Here is a 26,221-nt window from a genome sequence, read left to right as displayed (position 1 = left end):
TCTTCTCCAGCCAAACCCCACAGGAAAAAAACTGTGGCCCTAACCCTGACAGCCAGCAAAGACTGAGAGGGTATCCTGGATTTCCACGCTGCCAGGCTGTAGGCAGGCACCCCTATACCCTTTGTCAGTCACTCACCAGAGAAGTGTTAAAGAAGGCTAAGTTGGGAGTCAGGTAATGAGATCCCCCAGTTTCGGCCCCACTCCTCGCTAAGGTATTAATGGTGGAACCTGGAAGTCCACCTCAACCAAGCAGTGACCAACAACCCTCCCTTATCAGCTGGAGTGGTGTCACAGGAGGCCTAGTGGAGAGTGAAGACTTTCACCAACACCCTTCAGCAACAAGGTGACCCCTATTACAGTGTCAGTGCAGACCAGATGGGAAGCTAGAACTCCCACCTCCACCCACCAGCAACAAGAAGTCTCTCAACCTTGGACATGAACAGAGGCAGAGTGCAGAATCCAGATTCCTGCCTCCACCTGGTAGTAGCAATGTGGCAACCCCCCAACCCCCAACCCAACTGCCGCCACCTTCCCCTGCTGGAGCAGTGTAAGAAGCCAGATACAACGGAATGTTTAAGTAAGATCCAGAGTCTCACAACATACTAGGAAAATGTTCAGGTTAACATTTTCTGACCTTGACATTGACTGAATGAAAAGAGATGATCACTAAATGCCAACACCAAGATGACAGAGATGTTAGAAGAATTTGACAAAGATTTAAAAGTAGCCATGACAAAAATGCCCCAACAAACAATTACAAAGACACACGAAACAACTGACAAAATAGGAAGTTTCAGCAAAGAAACAGATATAAAGAAAACCAAATAGAAAGTTTAGAATAGTATATAAACAAAATGTAATGGCCGGGCGCGGTGGCTCAAGCCTGTAATCCCAGCACTTTGGGAGGCCGAGACGGGCGGATCACGAGGTCAGGAGATCGAGACCATCCTGGCTAACATGGTGAAACCCCATCTCTACTAAAAAATACAAAAAACTAGCCGGGCAAGGTGGCGGGCGCCTGTAGTCCCAGCTACTTGGGAGGCTGAGGCAGGAGAATGGCATAAACCCGGGAGGCAGAGCTTGCAGTGAGCTGAGGTCCGGCCACTGCACTCCAGCCTGGGTGACAGTGCAAGACTCTGTCTCAAAAAAAAAAAAAAAAAAAAAAAAATGTAAAATTCAGTGAGTGGGTTAAACGGCAGAATTGAGAGATGAGAGAATTTGTGAAGTTGAAGATAGGATAGTAGAAACTATTCAATCATGAATAACTAAGAGAAAATAAACTAAAAATAAAATGAAGAGAGTCCCAGAGAGCTGTGGGACTTACAAACCTAACACTCATGTCAACAGAGTTCCAGAAGGAGAGGAAAAAGAGGGCAGGGTTCAGAAAGTACTTAAGTAAATAACAGCTGAAAAACCTTCCAAATTTGACAAGGCATAAACCTAAACATTCGAGAAGCTGAGTAAACCTCAAAAAAGGATAATTCCAATGAAATGCACACCCAGACACATTGCCAAAATAGTGAAAACTACAAACAAGCAGAAGGAAATAAATATAAAAACATGAACCAATGAAATTAAAAACAAAAAAAATGAGAAAATTAATGAAACAAAGAGCTGATTCTTTGAAAAGATCGATAAAATTGTCAAACTTCTAGCGAGACTGACAAAGGGAAAAAAAATACACAAATTACTAACATCAGAAATGAAGCCAAGAAAATCACTACAGGCCCTGCAAACATAAAGGAATACTAAAAAAAAAAAGCACCTCTACAAACATAAATTTGACAATTTAGATGAAACTGACTAATTCCTCAAAAAACAAACTACCATAATTCACCCAATATGAAATGGAGTATTTATCTATTAAGGAAATTGAATTCATAATTTTAAAAAGAAATCCCCAGGCCCAGATAATTTCACTGGAGAATTCTACCAAGCATTTTAAGAATTCACACCAGTTCTCACAATCTCTTCCAGGAAACAAAGAAGAACAATTCCCAATTCATTTCATGAAGCCAGTATTATCCTGACACAAAATCCAGACAAAACAGTACAAAAAAAGAAAACTACAAACCAATGTTACTCATGAATATGGACATAAAAATTTTTAACAGAGTTCAGCAATATATAAAAAGAATTACACACCATGACCAAATGGGGTTTATTCCAGGGACATAAGGCTCCTTCAATATACAAAAAACAATTGACGTAATCTACCATATTAACAGTCTAAAGAAGAAAATCATGTGATCTTATTAATCAATGCCTAAAAAGCATTTGACAAGTCTCAACACCCATTCATGATAAGAACTCTCAAAAACATAGAAATAGAGGAGAACTGCCTCAACTTGATACAGAACATCTATAGAAAACCTCAATTAACATACTTAATCCAGGTGAATGCCTGTATGCTTTCCTTCCAAGACTGGGAGCACGACAAGGATGTCTGCTCTTTTCACTCTTATTCATTACAGTGCTGGAAGTTTTAGCCTGTCCAACAAGGGAAGAAAAGGAAACATAAGGTATATAGATGAGAAAGAAAATAAAACTGTCCTATTTGTGGTTGAAAAAGCAATCCCCAAGAATTTGCACATACATACACACACAAGCCCCCACACAAAACTCCTAGGTTTCAGGATACAAAATAAACATAGAAAAATCAACTGTGGCCAGGCAGGGTGACTCACACCTGTAATCCCAGCACTTTGGGAGGCCGAGGTGGGAGGATCACCTGAGGTCAGGAGTTCGAGACCAGCCTAGCCAACATAGTGAAATCCCATCTCTACTAAAAATACAAAAAATTAGCTGGGCACCACATGCCTGTAATCCCAGCTACTTGGGAGGCTGAGGAGGGAGAATCACTTGAACCCAGGAGGTGGAGGTTGCAGTAAGCCAAGATCGCGCCATTGCACTCCAGCTTGGGCAACAAGAGCGAAACTCCATCTCAAAAAAGAAAAAGAAAAATCAACTGTATTTCTACATACTAGCAATGAACATATGGACATAAATACCATTTATAATTGCTTTAAAAAAAAAAGTACTTAGGTGTAAATTTAACAAAAAAGGACTTGCATCCAGAAAACTATGCAATGCTGATGAAATAAATCAAAGAAGATCTAAATAAATGAAAAGACCTATCATGTTTACGGATTAGAAGACTCAACAATAGTAAAGATGTCAGTTCTCCCCAAATCGATATAGAAGATTAACATACTTCCTATTAAAATCCCAGAAACATTATCTGTAGATTTAGACAGGCTTACTCTAAAATTTATATGAAAAGGAGAAGAAAGTGGAATTGCTCAGAATATTTTGTTAAAGAAGGAGAAAGTGGAAGGAATCACTCTTCCAATGCTAAGGCTCACTATATGGGTTCAGTAATCAAGAGAGGGTGGTACTGAAGGAAGGAGACACATAGGTCAATGGAACAGAACAGAGAACAAAGAAATAGATCAACATAAATATATCCAAATGATTTTTGATACTGCTATAGAAACAATTCAGTAGAGAAATTGAATTTTCAACAAAAATGGTACTGAAGCAACTGGGCATGCATAGGCCAAAAAAAAGAAGCTTGACCTAAGTCTCACACATTATGAAATAAACAAAAAACCTCAAAATCCATCACAGAGTTAAATATGAATGTAAAACTATAAACTTTTTAGAAAAAAATATGAGAAATCATCGAGTCTAGGGATACACTAAGAGTCTTAGACAATATCAAACAGAAAAAAGTGATAAAAGGGATTTCATCAAAATTTAAAACTTTTATTCTGTAAAAGATCCTATTAAGAGGATGAAAAGACAAGTTATAGACTGAAAAAAAACTTGAAAAACATTTATCAGACAAAGGACTAGTATCTAGAATATACAAAGATAGACCTTAGTCATCAAGAAAAAGCAAATTAAAACTCTAAAGCAAGTTACCACTTTAAAAAATCTAATGGCTTAAATTTAAGAGACTGACAAACCATTGCTGATGAGAACATAAACAGGCATATCTACTTTGGAAAACTGTTTAATAATTCTAACACTGAATGCACACATACCCAACTGTTCCACTCACAGGTATATCTCTAACAGATAGGTGTACCAAAAGATATGAAATAGCTATTGAAGCTGAATCGCTTTTCGTATGTTTATTGGCCATGTGTACATTCTCTTCTATGAAGTATCTTTTCATGTTTCTTACACATTTTTTATCAGATTTTTTTTATTGTTAATTTGTAGGATTCTAAGTATTCTAGGTACTAGTAAGGTGCCCATTATTATGTGATGCAAATATTCTCCTACTCTTGTGGTTTTCATTTTCACTTTCTTAACAGTGTCTTTGATGAAGAGAATTTTACAATTTCAACTCAGTTATAGGCAATGCTTTCTGTGTACCACTTAAGACATCTTTGTTAACTTCAAAGTATGAATATATTATTTTATGCTATCTTCCAGAAGCTTTACTGATTTTTCTGTCACATTTAGATCAACAACTCATCAGGAATTCCTTTAAAAAAATAGGTTGTGAGATAGGAGCCAAGGTTCTTTTTTTCCCCCATATGGATATCCAGTTGACCCAGCAGAATTTACTAAAAAGACCTTTTCCTGTTGCTCTATCATGTCACCTTTATCATAAATCAAGTGTCTGTATATGTCTGAATTTGTTTCTGCACTTTATATTCTATTCTATTGGTTAATTTCTCTGTTTTGACACCAATACCTCAACATCATAATTGCTGCAGTTTTAAAATGAATCCATGTCTGGGAGTGTAAACCCTCCAGCTTTGATCTTATTCAAGATAATCTTTACCTTTTCATTTATTTATAACTTCTTTAATTTCTCTCAATAAAAAAATTTCTTTGGTTTTCTGTGTAGAGATATTGCACATCTCTAACCTGAAGTTACTGGATGCACTGTAAATGGTATAATTTTTTAGGTTTTATTTCTAATTGTTTAAGGCTAGTATATGGAATTACAACTGATTGTGCTCCTGTGTAACCACAACCCAAGATACAGAACATTTCCAACACTCTAGAAAGTTCCATCATGCTTTTTTGCGGGGTCAGTTTTCCCTGACACACCTCAGAAGCAATTGCTTTCTGATTTCTATCACCACAGAATGGTTTTGCCTGTTCTTGGGCTTTATCTATACAGCATGTATTATTTTATGTCTGGCTTTTCTTCCCCTCTTACAATAATATGATATTCATCTATGTTGAGTATATCAGTAATTCATTCTTTTTTATTGCTGGTTAGTATTTCATTTTATGAACATTTTATGATATATTCACTTATAAATTGTTGATGGACATTTGGATGATTTCTAATTTTGGGCTATTATGAATAAAGCAACTGTGAATATTCTTGTACAAGTCTTTTTGTGGACAAATGTTTTCATTTCCCTTATTTAAATACCTAGGAATGAAATCATTGGTTCATAGGGTTAAATATAGATTAACGTTATGAGAAACTGCCAAATAATTATACACCAATTGGTTAACACATGAGAGTTCCAGTTGCTCCATATCTTTGCCAGCATTTTGTAGTAAAACTTCTTTTTTGTTTGTCATTTTGGTTGACATAAAAAAGTATCTCATTGTGGTTTCAATTTCTATTTCCCTGATGGCTAATGATGTTGGACATCTTTTCATATACATATATTACCTCCTGTGAGCTATCCGGTCAAGGCTTTTGCCCATTAAAAAATTAACTTTTAAAATTGCTTCTTTATAGTTTTATTATATGTGTACAAGTCTTTTGTCAGATACGTATACTGTGTGCCTTTTAATTAGCCATATTTTAAAATTGTGCTAAAATTTTTGAAAATTGACTTTGTATCCTGCAATCTTACAGGATTTCTAAGTTTTTGGGTTTTTTTTAATTGCATTGGTTAAGATTTCCAGTATAATATTAGAAGTAGTGAGAGTAGAGACCCTTGTTTTGTTCCTGATCTTACAGGAAAAGCATCACCATTAAATATAATTTTATATAATTTTAGCTGTAGAGTTTTCATAGATTATTTTTATCTGAATGAGGAAATTTCCTTCTATTTCTAGTTTATTGAAAGTTTATATTAAAAATGGGTACTAAACTTTGTCAAATTTTTGTACATCTATTGAAATAATCACATAATTCTTCTACTTTTTGTGTTAATGTGGTGAATTATATTGATTTTCTAATACTGAACCATGATGGTCAAGATGTACAATCTTTTTTATATAGCTGGATTTGATATGCAGTGTTTCTTTAGGAACTCTGTGCTTCTGATCATGAGGAATATTCACCATCTGTATATCATTTTGGAAGAATTTCTGTTCAAATCATTTACCTATTTTATATTAAGTTGTTTTCTTGAGTTTTGAGAGTTCTCTATATGCAGCTTAAGTATCTATAAATTTAAGAATCTTTCTTCAGCCTAGAGTGACTTTGCCTCATAACTCTAATTTCTTCTCTTACTATTTTGAGATATGGCAGAGAGAAAGAGTATAATAGGGAGGTTGGAGGGAGTACGCAGCCATGAAACATGAGGGCTGTGTTATCTGACACCCTGAGAAAGCTAGGTGACCCTGACTGCTAGAATTCTCTGCTATATCTCCTCACCTTGTGAGCTGTACTTAGCAGAATGCCTGGGGCAATAGGTACAGAGATACCTATTAAATGACAAGCAATAATTTTAAGATATTGATTAAATGGTTTAAAGAACTAGGCTTAGGAGTATTTGGATTTTTAAGCCTAAGACCATTTCTTCAACTTCAGTAATTAATATAATGAAAACCTGGCAGATACATGGCACAAAGTTCCAGGCTACAGGCACACAAAATGCAAAACAGAGAAATAGAGGAAGACAATGGCTGAGAATCTGATCAAGAATAAAGCTCCAAAATAACAGAATTATTTTATATGTACCTCACAGGTAAAAACAGATAAATCCCTGTCTTTGTAATGATCCTGTCCTTGCATATTTTTCCAATGCATTCATTATACTTCTGCATCATTCTTTTAAGCTAAAGTATAACCGCTCATTTTTCAGCACTTCTTAATCAGTTATTACCTCTAGGATTGGCAACTAAAGTAATTCATTCCTCAGCAGGCTCAAATCCTCTTATTCATTTCAGATGCTAAATTACTTATGGCATCTTCCTATGAAATTCATGATCATTTCTTCATGAATTCACACATGATCATGATCATTAAAACTGGAAAGGAATAGTTACATTTAAATTGGAAATAACTAATTATATGGAAAAGAATGCTATTCAAAAGAGAGCCATCAGCCGGGCATAGTGGTTCACACCCATAATCCCTGCACTTTGGGAAGTCAACGTGGGAGGATTGCTTGAGCCCAGGAGTTCAAAACCAGCCTGGGCAACATAGTGAGACCCCCGTCTCTACAAAAAATAAAAAATTACAATTAAAATAAAATAGGGTCAACCCAGCATAAAAAGAAAAAAAAAATGAAGTTTCAGTAAAAGATATCACTAATGAATAGTAGTTCAGAGCTGGACCTAGATCTACCAGTACTAACTTCATCTTCTCATTTTATTAATGAGTACATTGAGATACGTTCTAACATTCTAAGAAGAAAGGATTGTGTCCTACAGTTTAAATCTCTCTATCTCTTGGGCTGAGGCTGGACAAAAAGTTAATGAATGAATGGCTATGGGAATAGATGAATGAGTGAATAAATAAGTATTCTTCTAAATAATGGTCATAAAGCTAGTTAGTGTCAGAGTTAGAAATAAAACCCAGTTCTCCTCCTTTTTTCTTCTGTGGTAACTTCTTGGGTAAATTCATAAGTTGTAGCTACACTAGCAGTTTAGTTAGTTGCCAGAAGAACAGCAATCTTACCAAAATCACTGAGTGACCTTAATTGTGTTTTTCTTTTTCCCATTATGCTTTAAGACATGCAAACAAAAGAAAAGAATGAAAAGTGCCAAGTGGGATGTCATAAGAAAATTGCACTGTAGCCAGATCACACATAGAAAATGACAGAAAAAGGGTAGGCAGAGATGGCTCTGTGATTTTCTTCTCACTCTCACCTGATCTAAGAGATATAAAAGGTACAAAGTTAGAATGCATTAGCTGTCAAATCAACAATATTCTATTAGAGGCACACACTTCTCTTAACAATGGAGCCATTTTATAACCACAGGCTGACATGGTCCACAACCAGGGGAACAAGAGGTAGAAAAGATCAAGGACAGGATATAATGTGATAATGGGGACAATATACTTACTCCTCCAGAAAGTGCTGTTGGGGTCCTATAATAGAACCTGGCCGGCATATTCTAATCCAAGCAATTATTTCAGCGTGTGTAAACCTGTAGTGTTTCATTACATAACAGGCTATCAATGTCCCTGTTCTTCCAAGACCAGCTGCAAGAGAAGGAAGCAGAATAAGAAACATAAAGTCTAGCAAATGCTCCCACAAAAACACTGAAATCAAACCTTGCCCAGAAACTGCTCTGCATTCAAGTGTGACGATATTGTCCACAGCTACTAAACATAACTGCTATCATGTAAAACTCATTTTTTCTTTAAACAATGGAAAGGGCAAAATGAAGCTGCCATACATTTGGGGGCAAGAAAGTGATGTGATAAAAAGCAAATGGGTCTGGCAGCAGCATTACTGGCTGGATTGGAAAAGCCAGAGATAAAAGCAAGAGAGATGAGATGGAAGGCAGGGGCAGGGAAGCAAGGATGGCTGAAGGAGGTTGGGATGAGGATGGAAAGGGATGAGGCCGAGCAAATGCAATAAAGAGGAAAAGATGAATGAGAAACCCATTAGGACTGGGTCACAGGGAAAGTTATAGGTAAGTGACACTTCTGACCTAGAAAACTGGTACAATGTTGACTTCATCCATGAAAACATTTAGTTAGAAAAAGAAATAAGGAAAAATAATGTGTGTATGTGTGTGTGTGTGTGTGTGTGTGTGTGTGTAAAACAAAACAAAGTAGGGGAACGTTGATAGTTTCATTTTTTACATGTTCAAGAATCTTTTGCTTTTGAGGGGACCTTTGTCAGCTTTCCCTGATCAAACAATAAAGGTAGTTTTCTCTTATCTCCCAGTACTTGGGAGCACACAGTACTTCAGCAAATCGAAGACTACCGTCGTGTAGTATCTAAGTTCCACTAAGAAAGAAAAAAATTAAACTATGACATGCTATCAATTTTAAGATGAATTCTAATTTCAGAAATGTTAAAATGTGAAAAAGGTATGTCTTTAAATCTGTGTTCCTCAACCTTTTTTACAGTATTGTTCCTTCCAGGAGCCTCTTTAGATATTTTATTCCTGATCAATCCAAATGAAATTTCACTGTCACAGATAGACTGCATATCTGTTTATGTAAATCTGTGCTTTATTAAAAAAAAAAAAAAAAAAAAGTTTTTCATCCCGCCAAAACAACAATTTTGTCCCCTTGGGGGCAATATTCTTGGATGGAGAATAGATATTGAAAATGCAAATTAAAGAACAATCAATCTGATGTCTACAGATGCCTGACATTTCCTTCCCATTAACCCTTCCCTTTTTTTTTTTTTTTAAAAGACCGAGTTTCGCTGCTGTTGCCCAGGCTGGAGTACAATGGCGCGATCTGGGCTCACCACAACCTCCGCCTCCCGGGTTCAAGCGATTCTCCTGCCTCAGCCTCCCGAGTAGCTGGGATTACAGGCATGCACCACCATGCCCAGCTAATTTTGTATTTTTAGTAGAGACAGGGTTTCTCCATGTTGGTCAGTCTGGTCTCGAACTCCTGACCTCAGGTGATCTGCCCTCCTTGGCCTCCCAAAGTGCTAGGATTACAGGCGTGAGCCACAGCTCCCGGCTAACCCTTCCTTTTTAAGAAGTATTCATACTCTGTTTTATTAGATGAAGTGTGTGTATGTTCTGTTTTAATCTGAAGGGACTCTTGTCCCAGATCAAACATCAATGTTCTTTAGAGGCGTGAGGTTTAATTATGGTCTCAGTGGGGCTCCCCGTTGTTTACGATTAAGAGTTCTGAGTAATTTGCCTTCTATTTCACCCAGTGCCTATCATTGTTAATTCCCTAGATGCCTGGCAAGACTACAAGCAACCGTATAGATAAAACACAGGTGACATCCTGGAGCAGAAGCCAGAGCCCAGTGAGTTTCCAGAGTTCTTCCTTCAAGTCACCAATTTGGGTGTCTATCTAGAGAGAAAAGGGCCTTCCTTATGGAGACAACACTCTCTCTCACTGCTCCCCCCTGTGAAAAGACCTGGATGGCTCCCTCACTTAGGCTCCTGTTCACACTCACAACCAAAAAGGAGGTGCAGGAAATTTTCCAATTTCTCTGAAACTAAAGCAGCTTCCCCCTTTTAAAAAAGAGTCTATAATTTTGATCTATAAAAAGAACGTACTTAGCACTCAATAGTTAGGAGCTCTTACCACAACTGAACAGAATAGGAACATTTCACTAAGTTTCTATAAAAACTTTAACAAAATTTTTAAAGCATTTGTAATTAAAGGGCTCCCTGCCACAGCATGACAAGATGTTGAAAAGTGTTCTATTTATACCAAGTCAAACACCAATTGCTTTACAGTTCCAGGCATTTTCTGAAAGCCCTATAGAACATCAATAATCACATACTGGAATATCACAACGTTGCTGTATTTTAGATTATTATTTGTGGTAGAGAATTTCAAGAATTGATAGCCATCTCTTTTATCAACCACAAAGTGAAATGCAGATATTGAAATGTAATCCCCAGCAAATTGGTTTCTAGTTTATCTCTGTATAAAATAGTTTATGTTGAGGCATGACATATTCATTCCCTTTTCAGTAGCTACCAAAGTTCGTCTGACATAGGAAAGATTCTTTCTCCCTCCTTCTTTCAGTTCAATTAAAAGAGTGAGTGTTGCTTGAATTCCCGGCAAATTAAGCTGACTTAATCAGGGCAGATGTCAAAATAATTAACAAGCCTATAGTAGATAAGTATGCTGTGAAAAGCAATACAGCTGTAATTAAACCAAAGGTGTAATCCCTATAAAAGAACCCTTTATGTGTGTGCAAGTGGAAGAAAACGAAATAACACTCTCAAAAAGACATCACCACATGTAAATGTGACTGTCCTATACAAGAACTGCATTCAATGTTAAAGATTCTGATTTAATATGAAAACATCTACAATACAGACTGGGTACGGTGGCTCACACCTGTCATCCCAGCACTTTGGGAGGCTGAGGCAGGTGCATCATCTGAGGTCAGGAGTTCAAGACCAGCCTGGCCAACATGGCAAAAGCCCATCTCTACTAAAAATATAAAAAATTAGCCAGGAGTGGTGGCGGGCACCTGTAATCCCAGATACGTGGGAGGCTGAGGCAGGAGAATTGGTCGAACCCAGGAGGCAGAGGCTGCAGTGAGCCAAGATCACGCTATTGTACTCCAGCCTGGATGACAGAGCGAGATTCTCTTTCTCCAAAAAAAAAAAAAAAAAGAGGAAAGAAAAGAAAAAAAAAGAAATCTGCAATATAAAATAAATATATTTTTTAAAAGGTAAACATTCACAGGTCAAGGATATAGAGAAAATATCTGTAATAAGAATGTTTAACACCAGAGAGTTTTATTTGCACAAGGTCTCTCAGGTGAGAAATATATCAAGAAACACACTGAGTTTTAATGAAAGCTTTGCAGTTCTTCTCCTTTGAATTTGTCAGTCCAAGATACGGATGGCTAATCCACAGATAAACTCTATGACGTAGTAATAATAAAACTACTTGAACTAGGAAATAAGGCCAAATTAATCTCAGGAAAAAATACAATTTTTATGGCACAAAACTAAACTTTGAAAGAGAAGATAGGATTATTTCCTGCTAAACATTGATATAAATGTTCCCATTAGCTCTCAAGTTCTACTGATGTTTAAAATACGTGACATGTGGGCTTTTTCTGGGACCTGGGCAATACTGAACAAAATGCAATGGAAAAGCAAACAGGGTGCAAATGAATCACATGGGGACAAGCCAACACACTGCCACCCCACTGTGGCCTGAAAGCAGCACCCACAAATAAGCCAGCAAGTGACACCTTCCAAGCCAGAGACAAGACATCCCATAAAGCCAGGGCCCATCCTGCTAGCTAACCAGGTGGTTAGGGAGGGAGAGCTCTGTCCACCCAGGAGGAGGCAGCCTGGCATGGGGAGCCCTCCTCCAAACCCAGGCCACGTGCTGCTCATTTCCATCTCTCTGGGTCTCTGGGAAACCGCAGCTTCCCATTTCTGCTCACATGTTCACAAAGTACCTCCACCTACTCAAATCTTAAACATAGAAACAAGGGCCTACAAAACGGCATTTTAATTTCTGTCAGAACCAAAGCCATACTCGTCTGAATAAGTCAGTTACAGCAGCACTAGGCACATGAAAAGAACAGCACCCTCCCCAACACCTACTAGATGATTAGCATAAAATGAGAGGGAAACCAGGTCTAGCCCCAAAACCACGAGCACAGCACCACCCAGCGACACTAAGAGGAGCTGCGCATGAGGAATTCGAGGCTCCAGCCCAGGGCAGCCCAAGAGATTTCTCCTCGCTTAAATCAAAGACCCAGTAAAATATCTGAAATATTTCCAGTATTATCCACACTGAAAGATCTGGAGTGGAATGGATTTTGAGCCTCCTTGAAGTCTAACAACTAAGCTTAGAGCAAATGGCATGTCATACTTTCTGAGTAGCTGACATGGGGTTGCCAGATAAAATACAGAATGCATGTTCCCTGCAATATTTGGGACACACGTATACTTTTTGTTTTAAAAGTATTCATTGTTTATCTAACATTCAAATTTAATTAGGCAGCCTGTATTTTTATTTGTTAAATCTGGCAATCCTAAACCTTCTATACTCTGAACAACTCCTGCCCCAAAGTATCCACCTCCAGAGATCAGGTATTTGCAAAACCAACTCTTTAAGTTCATTCCAAGAGGCAGCATCACATCAGCAGCATTGTAAGCTAGCCGATTGTCCCCAGCAACAGGCATGGAAGACACTCTGCTCCATGAAGCCAAAGACTAGCAGGGGAGGGATGGGCAGAGACTGGAATGGGGGTCCAGATAACTGGGTCATAAAACAGAACCACGACAGTGCAAGAGGATGGGGAAGAGATGAGCAATTCTGAAAAAAAAAAACAAAGGAGAGAGGAAAACTAACAACCCTTGCCTCTTGAGAATTTCACCTGTTTAAAGGTGTTCCTGCAGCCTAAGGACACTGCTACTGTAATTTCCCCTCATTGTAGCACATGGACCTGGAAAGGTAAAGTCTGAAAAACTGGCATATCAAGAAAGCCACACCACCACCAATTGTCCACACCCAAGCAATCGTTTCTTTAAGAAGGGGTTACAAAAATGAGTTTGTGTCCCAGTTGTCTCAAATTAAAAACCTCATTGTGTTCTAAGACACTAAACAGGTTTTGTTTTATGTTACTCGCTCTTCTTTGGCCTGCCCCTTCGATAAGCGCAGCCACCACCACCAAGGCCTTGCACACACCTTTGCAGTGAACGGCGATGGCCCCTTCGGTGTTCTCACAGATGTTCAGGAACCTTCGCACGATGTTGTCACTGGGTGTGCTGCCATCTATGAAGAAGAGGTCATAGTGCTCGAAGCCAGCGTCTGTGAAGCGCTTTGCCTCATAAATCTTTTTGTTCAACCTCACAACTGCAGTCACATTATGCTTTTTGAAATAAGGAAAGTAGGCTTCAGGGGCGTGAAGAGGATAACCTAAAGGAAGAAAGGAGCAGTAAGCAAAAGGCATGCATTTCATCTTCCATAACCCAGAAATACAAAACTCTCAACAATGAAGTGTATAAATCTCAACAAAGCTTGGGAGGAAAGTGTGTTGCGTGAGAGAAAAGGTCACAGCAAGCTCCTAAAAGCATCAATCTTCATAACTGTAAGCACCATAGGAGGTTAAAAAGAAAACTTCTCTAAGTACTGGAAATACATCATTAAAGTTCAAAATCTCAACCTCTAGATTCGAATCCTGGGAGCATACTCTTCCGACTCCCAACACAAAGGCATTCTTGAAGTACTCAAATGTGCATAACAGACCTAGAATGGTTCTTGGTGACTTTATTCTCCCTTGAGCTTTATTCGCCACTTGACAAATATTTTTCAACTACAGCTAAAGCTTTTTTGCCATATGTAGAGTTTTAATTTGTAGTATAACGCTCCCCAAAAGCAATTATTATTAAGTACCTACTACGTACAAGTCACAATTGTATATCATTTCAAATTCTCAAAACCATCTCTTAAGGATGGCTAACTCCATTTAACATATTAAGAAACTAAAAGAGGGGGTGTTGGGGAGATATTGGTCAAAGAAAACAAAATTTCAGTTAGAAAGGAGTATGTCCCAGAGATCTATTGTACAACATGGTGACTATAATAACAATGTATTGTATACTTGAAAGTCATTTAGAAAGCAGAATTTAAGTCTTCTCACCACAAAAAAAAATATGTGAATACTTAAGTAAAACTTGACATAGCCATTCTACAATGTATACATATTTCAAAACTTGTTGTACACCATAAATATATAATTTTTATCAATTAAAATAGAAACATTTTTTAGTTAAAAACAAAAAGAATAACTTTTGTGGATACCTCCTTTTTTTGAGAGAGGAAGATGCTCCGTCTTTAAACCCCCTTTTATTTTTGAGCGGCTCCACCATCATGTGAGTAATCCTGGGAGCTATGCAGTCAGCTGGGTTACAGACCTAGCCTTAGCTAATCAGCCAAGGCGACCACTGGGGGCGCTGGCCATTGCAGGCCTTGCTTGGCAGCTCCAAAGGTTCAGGGGACTAAGTTCCCAGCACACGGATGGCCACATCTGTAACCCATTCAGGATTCACTGATCCCTAACATACCAGCTGAGTGAAATTATCTCAGTTGGAACCCATTCACGATGGTAGGTTCCAGGGGTGGCGGTAGCCAGCAAAGTGAATCAGACTGTTTCCGTGCTGTGTCCTTGGCTGTATTTCCTGCTGCCTTGGATCCCTGTTATGCTAGTCAGCTCTCAGCTCCAAGCCAACTCTCTTATGCTCTGTGACACTGGGGCTGGAGTCCATATACGTCCTACATTTCCCAGACTACCTTTCTATCTGACTTCCTATTGGTTGTAAAAATGGGAGGCACTAAAGTGCAACCTGAGGAGGAGGAAGGAACTTCTTCCTGTCCTCCTGGCAGCATCACTTCAGCAGCAGAAAACAGGAGCAGCCAGAGCTCTCAGCTTACTTTGGCTCTCATACCACCATCCTGCTGCACTCACCTCTGAGGCTGGAGCCCCCACGGTCTCCACTCCTCAGCCCCCAAATCCAAACACCAGCTGTGTGGCATTCCCTTCAGAGGTCAGAGCACCAACCTTCTGGCTCCTCCTCAGAGCTCCCAGGTTCTGCTAACTCCACTTTTGTCCCTTTCGTCCCCCCAGTCTTAAAGGTACTAGCTGTTTTCTCCAACATATTCTGGTTTCTTCAGTGTTGCCTTTTTACTTTTTAGTCTTTTTTGAAACAAACTCCTTGTATTAAATTTTTATGTTTGAAATGCCTGGTGTGGTTCCCATTTTCCCACTTGGGTCCTGCTCATCTTTTAAACCTAGTTCTCCAGCCTTCTCTTAAAGTCTATGAGCCACCCAACGTACTCCAAAAACTGCCTTTTACCAGAGTTAGACAGCCCTAACTGGTACACTTGGCCAGGTCACACAAAGGACAAAGACAGAATTGGAAGGCAGGACCAATTAATCCACAGCTCAGTATGTGATTTTCACAGGCCATGTTGCTTTTGAGCAAAGAGGTAATACACTGCTTATTTAAAATCTTCTTTGTAGAAACAAAAACATATACAAACATGGAAAAAACATGCTTTTCTAACTGCAAAAATCAAGTCTGTTTTCCTAGTTGGTTTACTTGCTCAAATTATTTCCCTGCAACAGATTTATAGCCTAAAGCAAAAAGATAACTGTAGTTGGCATTAAGAAATAACAGTTTTTCTATTATGTGAGGAATGGGGAGAAGAAGGGCTCATAAACACCTGGAAAGCCTGTCCTGGGTGTGGCAGGCTGGTGAGAGCTTCTGCCTCCAGGTTGCTAGCATGCCTGGGATGGCAATTGCCTAACCCCTTTCTCCCTGCAACAAAGGCTGCAAGAATCTCTCCTTTCATATATGAATTTCCATCATGAGTAAATGGCAGCATAGCTAATATGCCTAAATAGAATATTAGAAACGATGTACATCTCTTTTGAGAAAAAAACAATGGACAGAAATTGTCCAAATATGGCAACAGGGCACTGAAATAACAATAACAACAATAATTGTACCTAACATTTATCAAGCACTTACTATGTGCTAGCCACTATGCTAACTGCTTTATGTGGATTATCTCATTAAAACCTGCAATTACTCAATTTCTGATGCCTAAAAAAGCTGGCCCATACACATACAACTAGTAACAGGTACAGCCAGTATTTCAGTCCTGACAGTCAGATTCCAACACCCGTGCTGGGGCTAATTTCAAGTAAGATTCAACTTGATTCTATCTGTTAAGGCTCCAAATAAGAGAACATGATATGAGCATGAGCGGTTAGAGTTGGTGAGCAGGTTTTACAAAAATCCGTAAAACTGTTCAGAATAAATATAACGAACAGTGAAAATGTCCTATGACCTGTGAACAACTGTGTGTGGCTTTTACGGATTAAGTGAGTGCTTTTTGTGAGAGACTGGTTTTAGCAATGTGTGAAACGTGCCGACCCAGAGCTGATGGAGCCTTCATCCGACCCTTACTCCATCTGGCCACAAGATGGTGCCCTGCCATCACTGAACCACAACAAAGTCCTGGCGTTGAGCTGACCAAACACATGAACAGGGTATCAGAGTCAAAAGAGATTTCTTTATTCATCTCTTCCCAGGCCCTCATTTTAAAGTTTGAAAACTGAAGAACAGCAGAGTCAAATGACTAGTCCGCTCAGTCATTATTGAAAGTAAAAACTGCAAAATGAGCAGGCAAATGTAGAAAGACATAAAATCTGTTGATTAGGCTAGTTAATGATAAAAATGTAACCACAATACCTGCTATCTAATAAATGCCTATTATGTGTGCCCGATACTCTGCAAGGCACTTCATATAACATCTCTAATCCTCAATAGGTGCCTGCAGTGAGCATCATATTTCTCCCACTGTGATATACAAGAAAACTGATGCTCAGAGAAGTTGTGGAACTCACTGAAGTTCACGCAGCCAAAAATGAATGAAGCCAGGCTTCGGCCTGCCCAGGCTCTTTACTGAACGGGACATTGGGCTTCTCTCATTAAAAGGAGCAGGCTAATGCCTCAAATTGTTGGGATTCTCAGTCTGAAGCTATCTTTCTGTGTAAGAGACAGAGTGTGTGTGTGTGTGTGTGTGTTTAAATAGAAGTGAGAATGACAGTGACACTTAAGAGACATTTTTACAGAAAATCTGAAATCCAAAATACTTGTTTCATTCTGTTGTTATCTATCACTTATCAATTCAAAATTGTTTAACAAAAAAAAAGTAGGGTTCTTCTCTTCCCCACTGTCAAAACAATGTGAATCAAAATGGCTGAAAGAAACTCCTAGTGTTCCCTGTTGACACAAACACACACTTAATACATTCTGCCCAGATCCCAAGATTTTACAGCTTCCTTTAGCTACCTCCTAGCAACAGCTTTTTGATCATTTTTTTAAAACCTCAGCTTTTCTACCAACGAACCTCTAAAATGACTTTCAGCCTCCTCAGAAAAACAAAGGTTTCTCAATTCCAAAAAAAAAAAAAAAATTACCAAGATGTCACTGTAATTGGATCAGGTTTATTAATTCCATCACAAAATTATTTTCTCAACTTCAAAAAGAATTTACAAAGTTAAAGTCCTTTACAAAAAAATATAGTGAAGCTTCTAGTGAATATCAGATCTTAAAATGGAAATTCCAGTAAAATAGCAATATTTTACCAATGACAGCCTTAAATGAAATTGTTCTAGGCATCATAAAAGCTGACAAAGATGAAATAAATGTACATTCAGACTTTTTTATGTCAATATGAGAGGGCACAATATATGCATAGACTAAAATATACATATAGAGCAATATCTTAAAGGGATTATTTCTTGATTATATTATGTTTTTAAAGAGCTTTACTCTTTATATTGCTTAAACTTTCTAGAGTGAGTGTGTACATCCTCTATAATAAAATTTAAAAGAACACAGAATTCAGAATTAAATAGACCAATATTTGAATCCACATGCCAATAATTACTGGCCTATGAACCTGGACAAGTTAGGTAATTCCTGTACGCCTCCAGCTTCTTTTCCATAAAATAGATGCCACCTGCTCCAGAGGGTTGTTCTGATCATTAAATAGATGATGTGTGTGCAAGAGACTTAGCAGGCAAGCGAATGGTAGCTATAATTTTTCCCCGTATTAAATACAGGACCAAAAAATGTTTTAAATATTTTTGACACTTATAACTTATTATACAAAATATGCATATCCTTCTATCTAGTGATTCTATTTCTAACAATTTAGAGAAGAAACTACAGCTGCAAAAAGATGTATGAACATCTATGCCAACCACAGCAGTTTTTAAAAACTGAAAAACTGTTCATCTGGTTAAATCGATGATGAAATTTAAAAAGAAAAAAAGAATAAGAATAAGTGAAAAACAACTTAGATCTCATTCAAAAATAAATTAACAGGCTGGGCTCAGTGGCTTAAATCTGTAATGCTAGTGCTTTGGGAGGCAGGAGGATCGCATGAGCCCAGGAGTTCAAGATCAGCCTGGGCAACATAGAGACCTCATCTCTACTAAAAATTAAAAAAAAAAAAAAAAAATCTGCCAGGTATGGTGGGACGTGCCTTGTAGTCCCAGCTACTTGGGAGGCTGAGGCAGGAAGATCATTTGAGGACAGGAGTTCAAGGTTGCAATGAGCTATGATCACACCATTGCACTCTAGCTTGGGCAACAAAGCAAGAGCCTGTCTCTAAAAAAACAAAAGCAAAAACCAAAAATAAATTAACACAATATGGCACAGTCATATGGTAGAATAATATGCAATGCAATCATGGAAAATGATTACATGGATCTACATTTACTGCTATAGAAAGAAGTCGTGATATGTTAAGGGAAGAAACCTGGCTGTAAGATAGTAACTATGTTATGATCCCACTTCTGTTAAAAAAAAATAATATTTTTAAAACGCATGTATCCATAGAATACACAATGTCTACATACATAAAAATATTTTAAATAGCTTTTACAATTATACCTCTCAATTTCTCATTAAGAAAACATAGTCAAACACATGAATCACAAACGGTGAAAGTCTTTTGACCTTGCCAAATACCCAACAACAAAACTACTACTGAAACAATATCCCTACTAACATTTCCTGGGCCTGAGTCAGGTAATTTGCACAGAAAGCAGGTTTAATCAGTCTTATCTTGAAAGGCCAACTGTCAGAAAGCAGTTTCCTCAGGTTCTCAACATGTAATTCCTAACAACCCAAAATGACAGAGGTTAATTACTGAATGTCCAGACCAAAACACATTATTTAGCAAGCTTATAAGTGAGAAGATCAAATTCTGGCTTCACCATGGAGGTATCCTGTTTGTGAGCTTAACTCTCTAGACCTGGATTGCCCATCCACACAGTAAAATGATGATTCAAGCAGATACGTCACAGGTATGAAATGATAAGCATATTTATGAAAGCTCAAATTATAAAACCTAAATGCATAAATAACAATATGCAACGAAACTACATTCTAGAATATTCATTAAAGAAAAATAAATCTTTTTTTTTTTTTTGTAAGAGACAGGGTTTTGCCATGTTGCCCAGGCTGGCCTTGAACTCCTGGCCTCGAACTCCTGGCCTCAAACAATCCTCCCACTCGGCCTTCCAAAGTGCTGGGATTGCAGGCACATGCCATCATGCCCAGCTGAAGAATAAATCTAGACCAGGGGTTTCAAGTTAGGTTCCCTCAGAACACTTGTATCCCACCTCTACGATCAGATAGAGAGAGAGAAAAGAGTAGGGAGTGGGGCGGGAAGCTATTCTGTTCATGGATATTTTTCAATTTTATATACTTCTCTTATAAATTATTCTTGAACCTCTGTTGTCTATCATTACTTTTCTTCTAGGGAATGTTAGTAGAGAGAAAAAATTAGTAAGCACAAAATATGTATTAATTGGAAAACTTGCATAGCTGATCATGTTTTATTCAAAAGGTTTATTTTTAGTTTTGCTTTTATTTTTTTCCTAAATATGTATGCCCATGGCAATAAATATGCTGCAAACAAGTAGTTTAACCACTGTCAGCCAGAAAATTGTACCTAGTTGTCACAATGGAACTAAGTGTATCAGTGTAGTGGCAATGTTTAGGAGTCCTCCTCTGGTTTGGAGTACCAGTTCTGCCTATTACTTTGTCACCTTGGGCAAATTCCCTACTAATAAGGCTCAGTTTACTCCTCCCTAAAATGGAGATAACAATATCTATATCTCATAGAGTTGAGTGTTAAAAGAGATAATGCTGTAATTTGTGTAACTAACACCTAAGCATTCAATAAATGACAGATTGTCTTCACCATCATTATTCAACATGGTGTTACCCAAAGAATACCTTCATGTGTAGCACTCTACCAACAAATAAATCTGAGAACCACTGAAAGAATACAGCAATCTGCTTATAAGTTTGGCCAGTTCGTTTCTCAGATTCTTCTCTAATAATTGGGGGTCAGGTAAAGTCAACATCCTATTCATGGCAAGCTAAAAATTTGTTAAGTTCTAAAACAGTGATTATAGCTCCACCTACTGGAAGTATAATATTTAACACACTAGTCACCACTGTTCAATTTTTTAAATTGTGAATAAATATTCTTTGGAGAATATTACCAAAGAAAATAATTATGTGAGGAAGTTAAGAAACTTAGAAAGATAAATCAAAATAAATGTTTGGATGGTAAAGGAAAAAAAAACCTACCATTTTCAATTTTGCTTTTAGGATGTGGTCCACTAAATGCTAAAAATTTTCCTGGAACAATCCAGTTGAAGTCACCATTTTCAACTCGCTGGCAGAATTTTGTAAGAAAAGAGAAGAAAAATATTTTATAATTCTTATACAATTTAGGAAACCCTTACAAATTAAACCGCTTTTCACTCTTAGTACTAATTAGACATACATGTAGACAAATATAGCTTAAAATAAAAACATGCACCTGATTCTCAGAATGCTATTTTGGAATTCAGTCTGCTTTAGAAAAACTTGTGTCTAGACTGTATGAAACGTTTAGAAACTTTTATTTACAGCAGAGGTATTTTGCATAAAATGTTTGTTTCACGGCCACTCTGCAAAGAAATGAAATGAAAACAAACATTGCTTGTCCTGGCAATAAATAAGAGAAAATGGGAAATATGAACACTTTCCATGAATTGTAGTAAACGTACTTTAAAAAATGAAAAAAAATCTGTAAATATCAAGCTCATGATGAATACACTTTCAATTTTTTTTTTTCTCTTTTTATAGAGCTGATATCTCTTGTCAATGCCGATTTTTAGAGGGGGAAATGGCAAAACGCAGGAGCGAGGGATACTGGCACATCCATTCCACAAACCAGAGTCAGACAAGCTGTACTCTGAGGGCTAACAAGACTCAGACAAGTGACATACACAGAGTCAGGTGCTCCTCCACTCCAGCTAATGAGACACCTTGCAGGAAAGTGGACTGAACACAGCTGATTTTCCAATTGAATTTTCATCTCTCTTTTTAAAATGTTGACTTTTTAAATTAAGTTTTTAACTCCTATGAAACCAAAAAAATATGCCTGTTGGCTGACTTTGAGCACCAGTTACCAGCCTCTAGTCTATACACGCTAAGAGATCCTCAGAAAAGGCTTAAAGACCAAGAAAGTGGCCAAGCACCTTCCCATGGCTCCATCATCTCCCCCATTTTCTTCCCTTCCCCATGTGCCTTTGAACCATGGGACACTGGGGCATGAGTAAGGTTACCCCAAATTTTGCAGTCATTGGGAGGCATTTGTGCAATGCATCACAAAATATATATGTCACCTCTTTACTTACGCTGTCTTTACCACCACCACCCCCTCCCCACCTACCCCTACCCTTGCCTCCTCATCTCCATCCTCAGGGCAGGGAAGCAATGTTGTTCTCTTCACTGGGCCATCTATTACTATTCATATAAAAAGCTTTCTCCCCCATTATATGGTAAGGACCTTAATAGTACAAAACTGACCCAAATATAGACTCTGTACTCTACTGTAAGTACACAATAAATATTCATTAAACAAATTGGAATATGGCCATCAAAAAAAACTGCAGCCACTACTTTAACTACTTAAATTGCCCATTATCATTTCCATGAAAATCAAAACTTGGTTATAAAATATAATTGTCATTTTTTAAATGCAGATGTTTCCTCCCAGTTATAAAAAGTTATATGTGAAACTGTGCATACCATTTTATAAACATCTGAACTGTATTTAATCTAATTGCAATAAACATAATATCTCCAGCCGGGCGCAGTGTCTCACACCTGTAATCCTAGCACTTTGGGAAGCCAAGGTGGGTGAATCACCTGAGGTCAGGAGTTCGAGACCACCCAGGGCAACATGGTGAAACCTCGTCTCTACTAAAAATACAGAAAAATTAACCGGGTATGGTGGCATGTGCCTGTAGTTCCAGCTACTTGGGAGGCTGAGGCAGGAGAACTGCTTGAGCCCCAGAGACGAAGGTTGCAGTGAGCTGAATTCATACCACTGCACTCCAGCTTGGGCCACAGTGAGACTCCATCTCAAAGAAAAAAAAAAAATCTCCAAAATGCCCTAAGTAAAATCTATTTTATGAGTGTTATGAATGTTATGAATGCACATGTGAAATTAAACCTCAAGCATAGCTTCTATTTATAACAAATAAAGAATCTAATTATGGCAATTAAACATTTGCTTGTTTAAATAAAAGTCTCAAATTAATTATCCAGTATCTCTCAAGTAATTATTAAGCTTAAAATAGTATTTGAAAATCCAAGAATAAAGGTATGCACTAATCATCAAGAGACTAAAACCAATTCTTTATGAACAATAAAAGAAAACAGGTTTCTACGGTCACTATTTCTGTATCCTTGACCATCAACCAAGTAGGTTAGATAAATACACTGTGCAATAGCTCTTATTTGGATTACAGAAATCCATTTGGTTAAATAGCAACCTTTTATAATTAATCATATGGAGAGAGGCAAGGGACTCCCTAAGATACATTCATTCACAGAACCAAAAGAATATGTTTGCAAATCCTCCTACTCAAAAAGATAAATAGGTAATATTGGGTTATATTCAGCAGCCAGGATAAGGTTGATGGAATAAACAAAAAAGATTAGGTCTTAGACCTAAATCTGAGAAAAAAATTAATAAGCTTTTAACCAACCTAATATAATATACGTTTACTTTGGTAGTCTTCCAAAGTTAATATTTGTGCCTTTATTTCTAGTGAATTATACAAATGTCAATATTTATCAATAACAAAATACTTTATATGACACAAATTGGTTTTTCTAATTAAACACACACATACACTTCAAAGAAATCTAGATCAGACAGGAACTTAAGGTACTTTCCAACCTTACCACATTTTATAAACAAATACCTAAGCAACGATGAGGCAAGAGTATGATTTCACCACTTCTGATCTGAAGCCTACTACCTACCAAATACTATGCAAAAAAAAAGACAGATGTTCTTCACTGTAAGAAAAACCCAAAATAAAAAAATCTGAATTCCTCAAAGTGATACATTTAGGTGTTGTTATTCACTGTGCCGTAGGATTCTCCAGTCTACAAAAGATTCACAGCTTTCTTTTGAATAGTTCACTCTCTTGGTGCACTCAAAATATAATTTGACTAAAAAACATGAATTTTTACAATCTTTTTTTTTTTTTTTTTGGAGATGAAGTCTCATTCTGTCACCCAGGCTGGAGTGCAATAGTGCAATCTCAGCTCACTGCAACCTCTGCCTCACGGGTTCAAGCAATTCTCCTGCTTTAGCCTCCCAAGTAGCTGGGATTACAGGTACACGCCACCAAGACCAACTAATTTTTTTGTATTTTTAGTAGAGACCAGGTTTCACCATGTTAGCCAGGCTGATCTCGAACTCCTGACCTCATGATCCACCCAACTCAGCCTCCCAAAGTACTGGGATTACAGGCATGAGCCACTGCGCCCGGCCAATTTTTATGATTTCTACAAAATGCATCTGTGACTCTAAAATAGTGGTCACAAATATATTTTTCAGTCCAAACACTGAAAATTATTTGACCTTTTTACTACTGTAATAAACCTACAGTAAGATAGAAAAGATGATCTTTGAGGTTGACGATTACAAGATTGATTCCCTTTATCAACAGATGTGTTTTCTAGGAAAACATGCAGAAACAATTTTGAAGTGCAATTCAACATTCATTTAAACATTTGCTGAGCCTTTATTATATATCTAGGACTGTAACGTACTGTCAAACATAAAACAATACAAAGCATTCTCTGTGCTTTTACAGAGTCCAAAGGCAAGTGGGAATGACAAATAACAGTAACAAAAATGGCAGCAAATATGTGGATACCACCGACTCTTTGTTAAGCACTACTGTATTCTATACAATTTAATTCTCATAGCAACCCTATGAGGTAGGTGTTATTCTCATCTCTGTTTTTTATCCATTAAAGAAAAAGTCAAATTACACTTTTAAAGTGTGATACTAAAAGTACAGAAGAGGAATGACAGTGGCACAAAGACTATTTTGAAATTTAATAAGGTAGAACCACAATGGCTTTTTAAAATTCATTTAAGAAGTGTCTTCTTTATAGTTCCCTAACTTCTAAAACAACAAAACAGTGTTGACAGTATAGTTGTATCACATAAACGCAAACATGCTGTAAGGATGGGCACTTTAAGAGCTTAAAGCAAAGTAAATATTTGAATTATTTCGTTTAAGTTGACGTGCCATCTGGCTTTAAATAATAATCAAACTCTAGATTATTAATTTAGACTTGCTTTTGAGGGAGACGGTGCGGTGGACGGAAAAAGGAGTGCCCCATGTGGATGACTGCTTCACCTCTGCTAGCATCAGCTGCAGCAGAGAGACAGTAGGTTGGAAAACATGTAGGGTCCCAGTCCAACAGTCCAGATCAGTGAACACCTCTGCTAGTACAATAACAGCAGGGTGCAAAAATCCAGTGCACATTTGCAGATGCCACTCCAAAGCTCAAGACGCAAAGATGATTTGGAGTCAGCAGCACATACATGGTTGTTGAAACTTGGAACTGGATGCACTCAATCATACAAAGTGTGTATAACCAGAAATCATGAGGCCCTAGAGAACCCCAGCAAATCAGGGTGGGCAAAGGAAGAGAAAGGACTTGAGAGGGAGGCTGAAAAAGATGGCTAGCCATGGACGGAGAAGAAATCCAAAAGACAGCACATTATAAATCAGGGAAGGAATGCGAATTAGAGAGCGACCACAGAATAAACCAAGTAGGAAGAAGAACAAGCATAGCCACTTGGTTTTACGAACCCTTGTGTCAACAGGAACAGTTTCAGTAGAGGCCAGATCATAATTAGTTAGAGTCGAGACTGCTCTCTTAAGAAGTCTGGAGATAAAAGAAGGAAAAGATACCAAACAGTCATTAAAGAGGAAGAAAAAAAGCCATGGGGAATTGTTTAGGACAGGGTAAGTCTCAAAACATTTAATAGACTTAACCAATGTGACCTTTGAACCAGCAATGGGTGTAAGATACGGAAACACTGGGTCCCCTCACTTTTGCAGTTGCAGTGGCCAGGAAGTAATTTTGCTTCCTTAAACGTGAGGATTTAGAGTGGTGTAATGAACGCTACCAGATGGCTGCAGGAGAATGCTTCTTCTAATAGTTCTTCCAATATTCAAATGGGCAACAGGAGGAGCACTTCCATAACTGCTTCAGGTGGTGAGGACATGCCCACATACTTGCATTCTGGGGACTGCTTGACCCCAGTCCTATGGCAGTCCCATATTTCCAGTTCCATAATCCACCAACATGTAAAGAAGGCAGACCAAGCAGCATCCAGATTACATTTTAGTTTGCTGTACAAATTCTAATTCAAAGTCTTGAAGCATCATAACTTCAGTGTTCAACAACATTGACTCCTGCTGTTGACCCGATGTGACTTGTTGAGAGA

At 37.8% G+C, this 26,221-nt stretch overlaps 1 protein-coding gene across 6 annotated transcripts in view; it reads right to left on the bottom strand.

Moving 5' to 3' along the window:
- The window catches only part of CDC14A (cell division cycle 14A), a 171,267-nt gene that overhangs the window by 44,183 nt on the left and 100,863 nt on the right, over positions 1-26,221 (bottom strand). For 4 of the 6 annotated variants that reach the window (XM_010377242.2, XM_030935849.1, XM_010377241.1 and 1 more), the window contains exons 8-10: positions 20,989-21,076; positions 13,490-13,720; positions 8,230-8,368 (exon numbers count right to left, since the gene is read on the bottom strand). In XM_010377242.2, coding sequence (XP_010375544.1) covers positions 8,230-8,368; positions 13,490-13,720; positions 20,989-21,076 — 458 coding nt within the window. Of the gene's footprint in view, positions 1-8,229; positions 8,369-13,489; positions 13,721-20,988; positions 21,077-25,580; positions 25,657-26,221 lie in introns of all 6 variants that reach the window. The other 2 variants (XM_030935846.1, XM_030935848.1) reach the window with 2 other exon arrangements.

Source organism: Rhinopithecus roxellana, chromosome 8 (assembly GCF_007565055.1).
Source record: "Rhinopithecus roxellana isolate Shanxi Qingling chromosome 8, ASM756505v1, whole genome shotgun sequence".
Taxonomy (NCBI): Eukaryota; Metazoa; Chordata; class Mammalia; order Primates; family Cercopithecidae; genus Rhinopithecus; species Rhinopithecus roxellana.
Note: the sequence above shows the minus strand (reverse complement) of the source record. Positions and strands in the feature narration are given on the sequence as shown.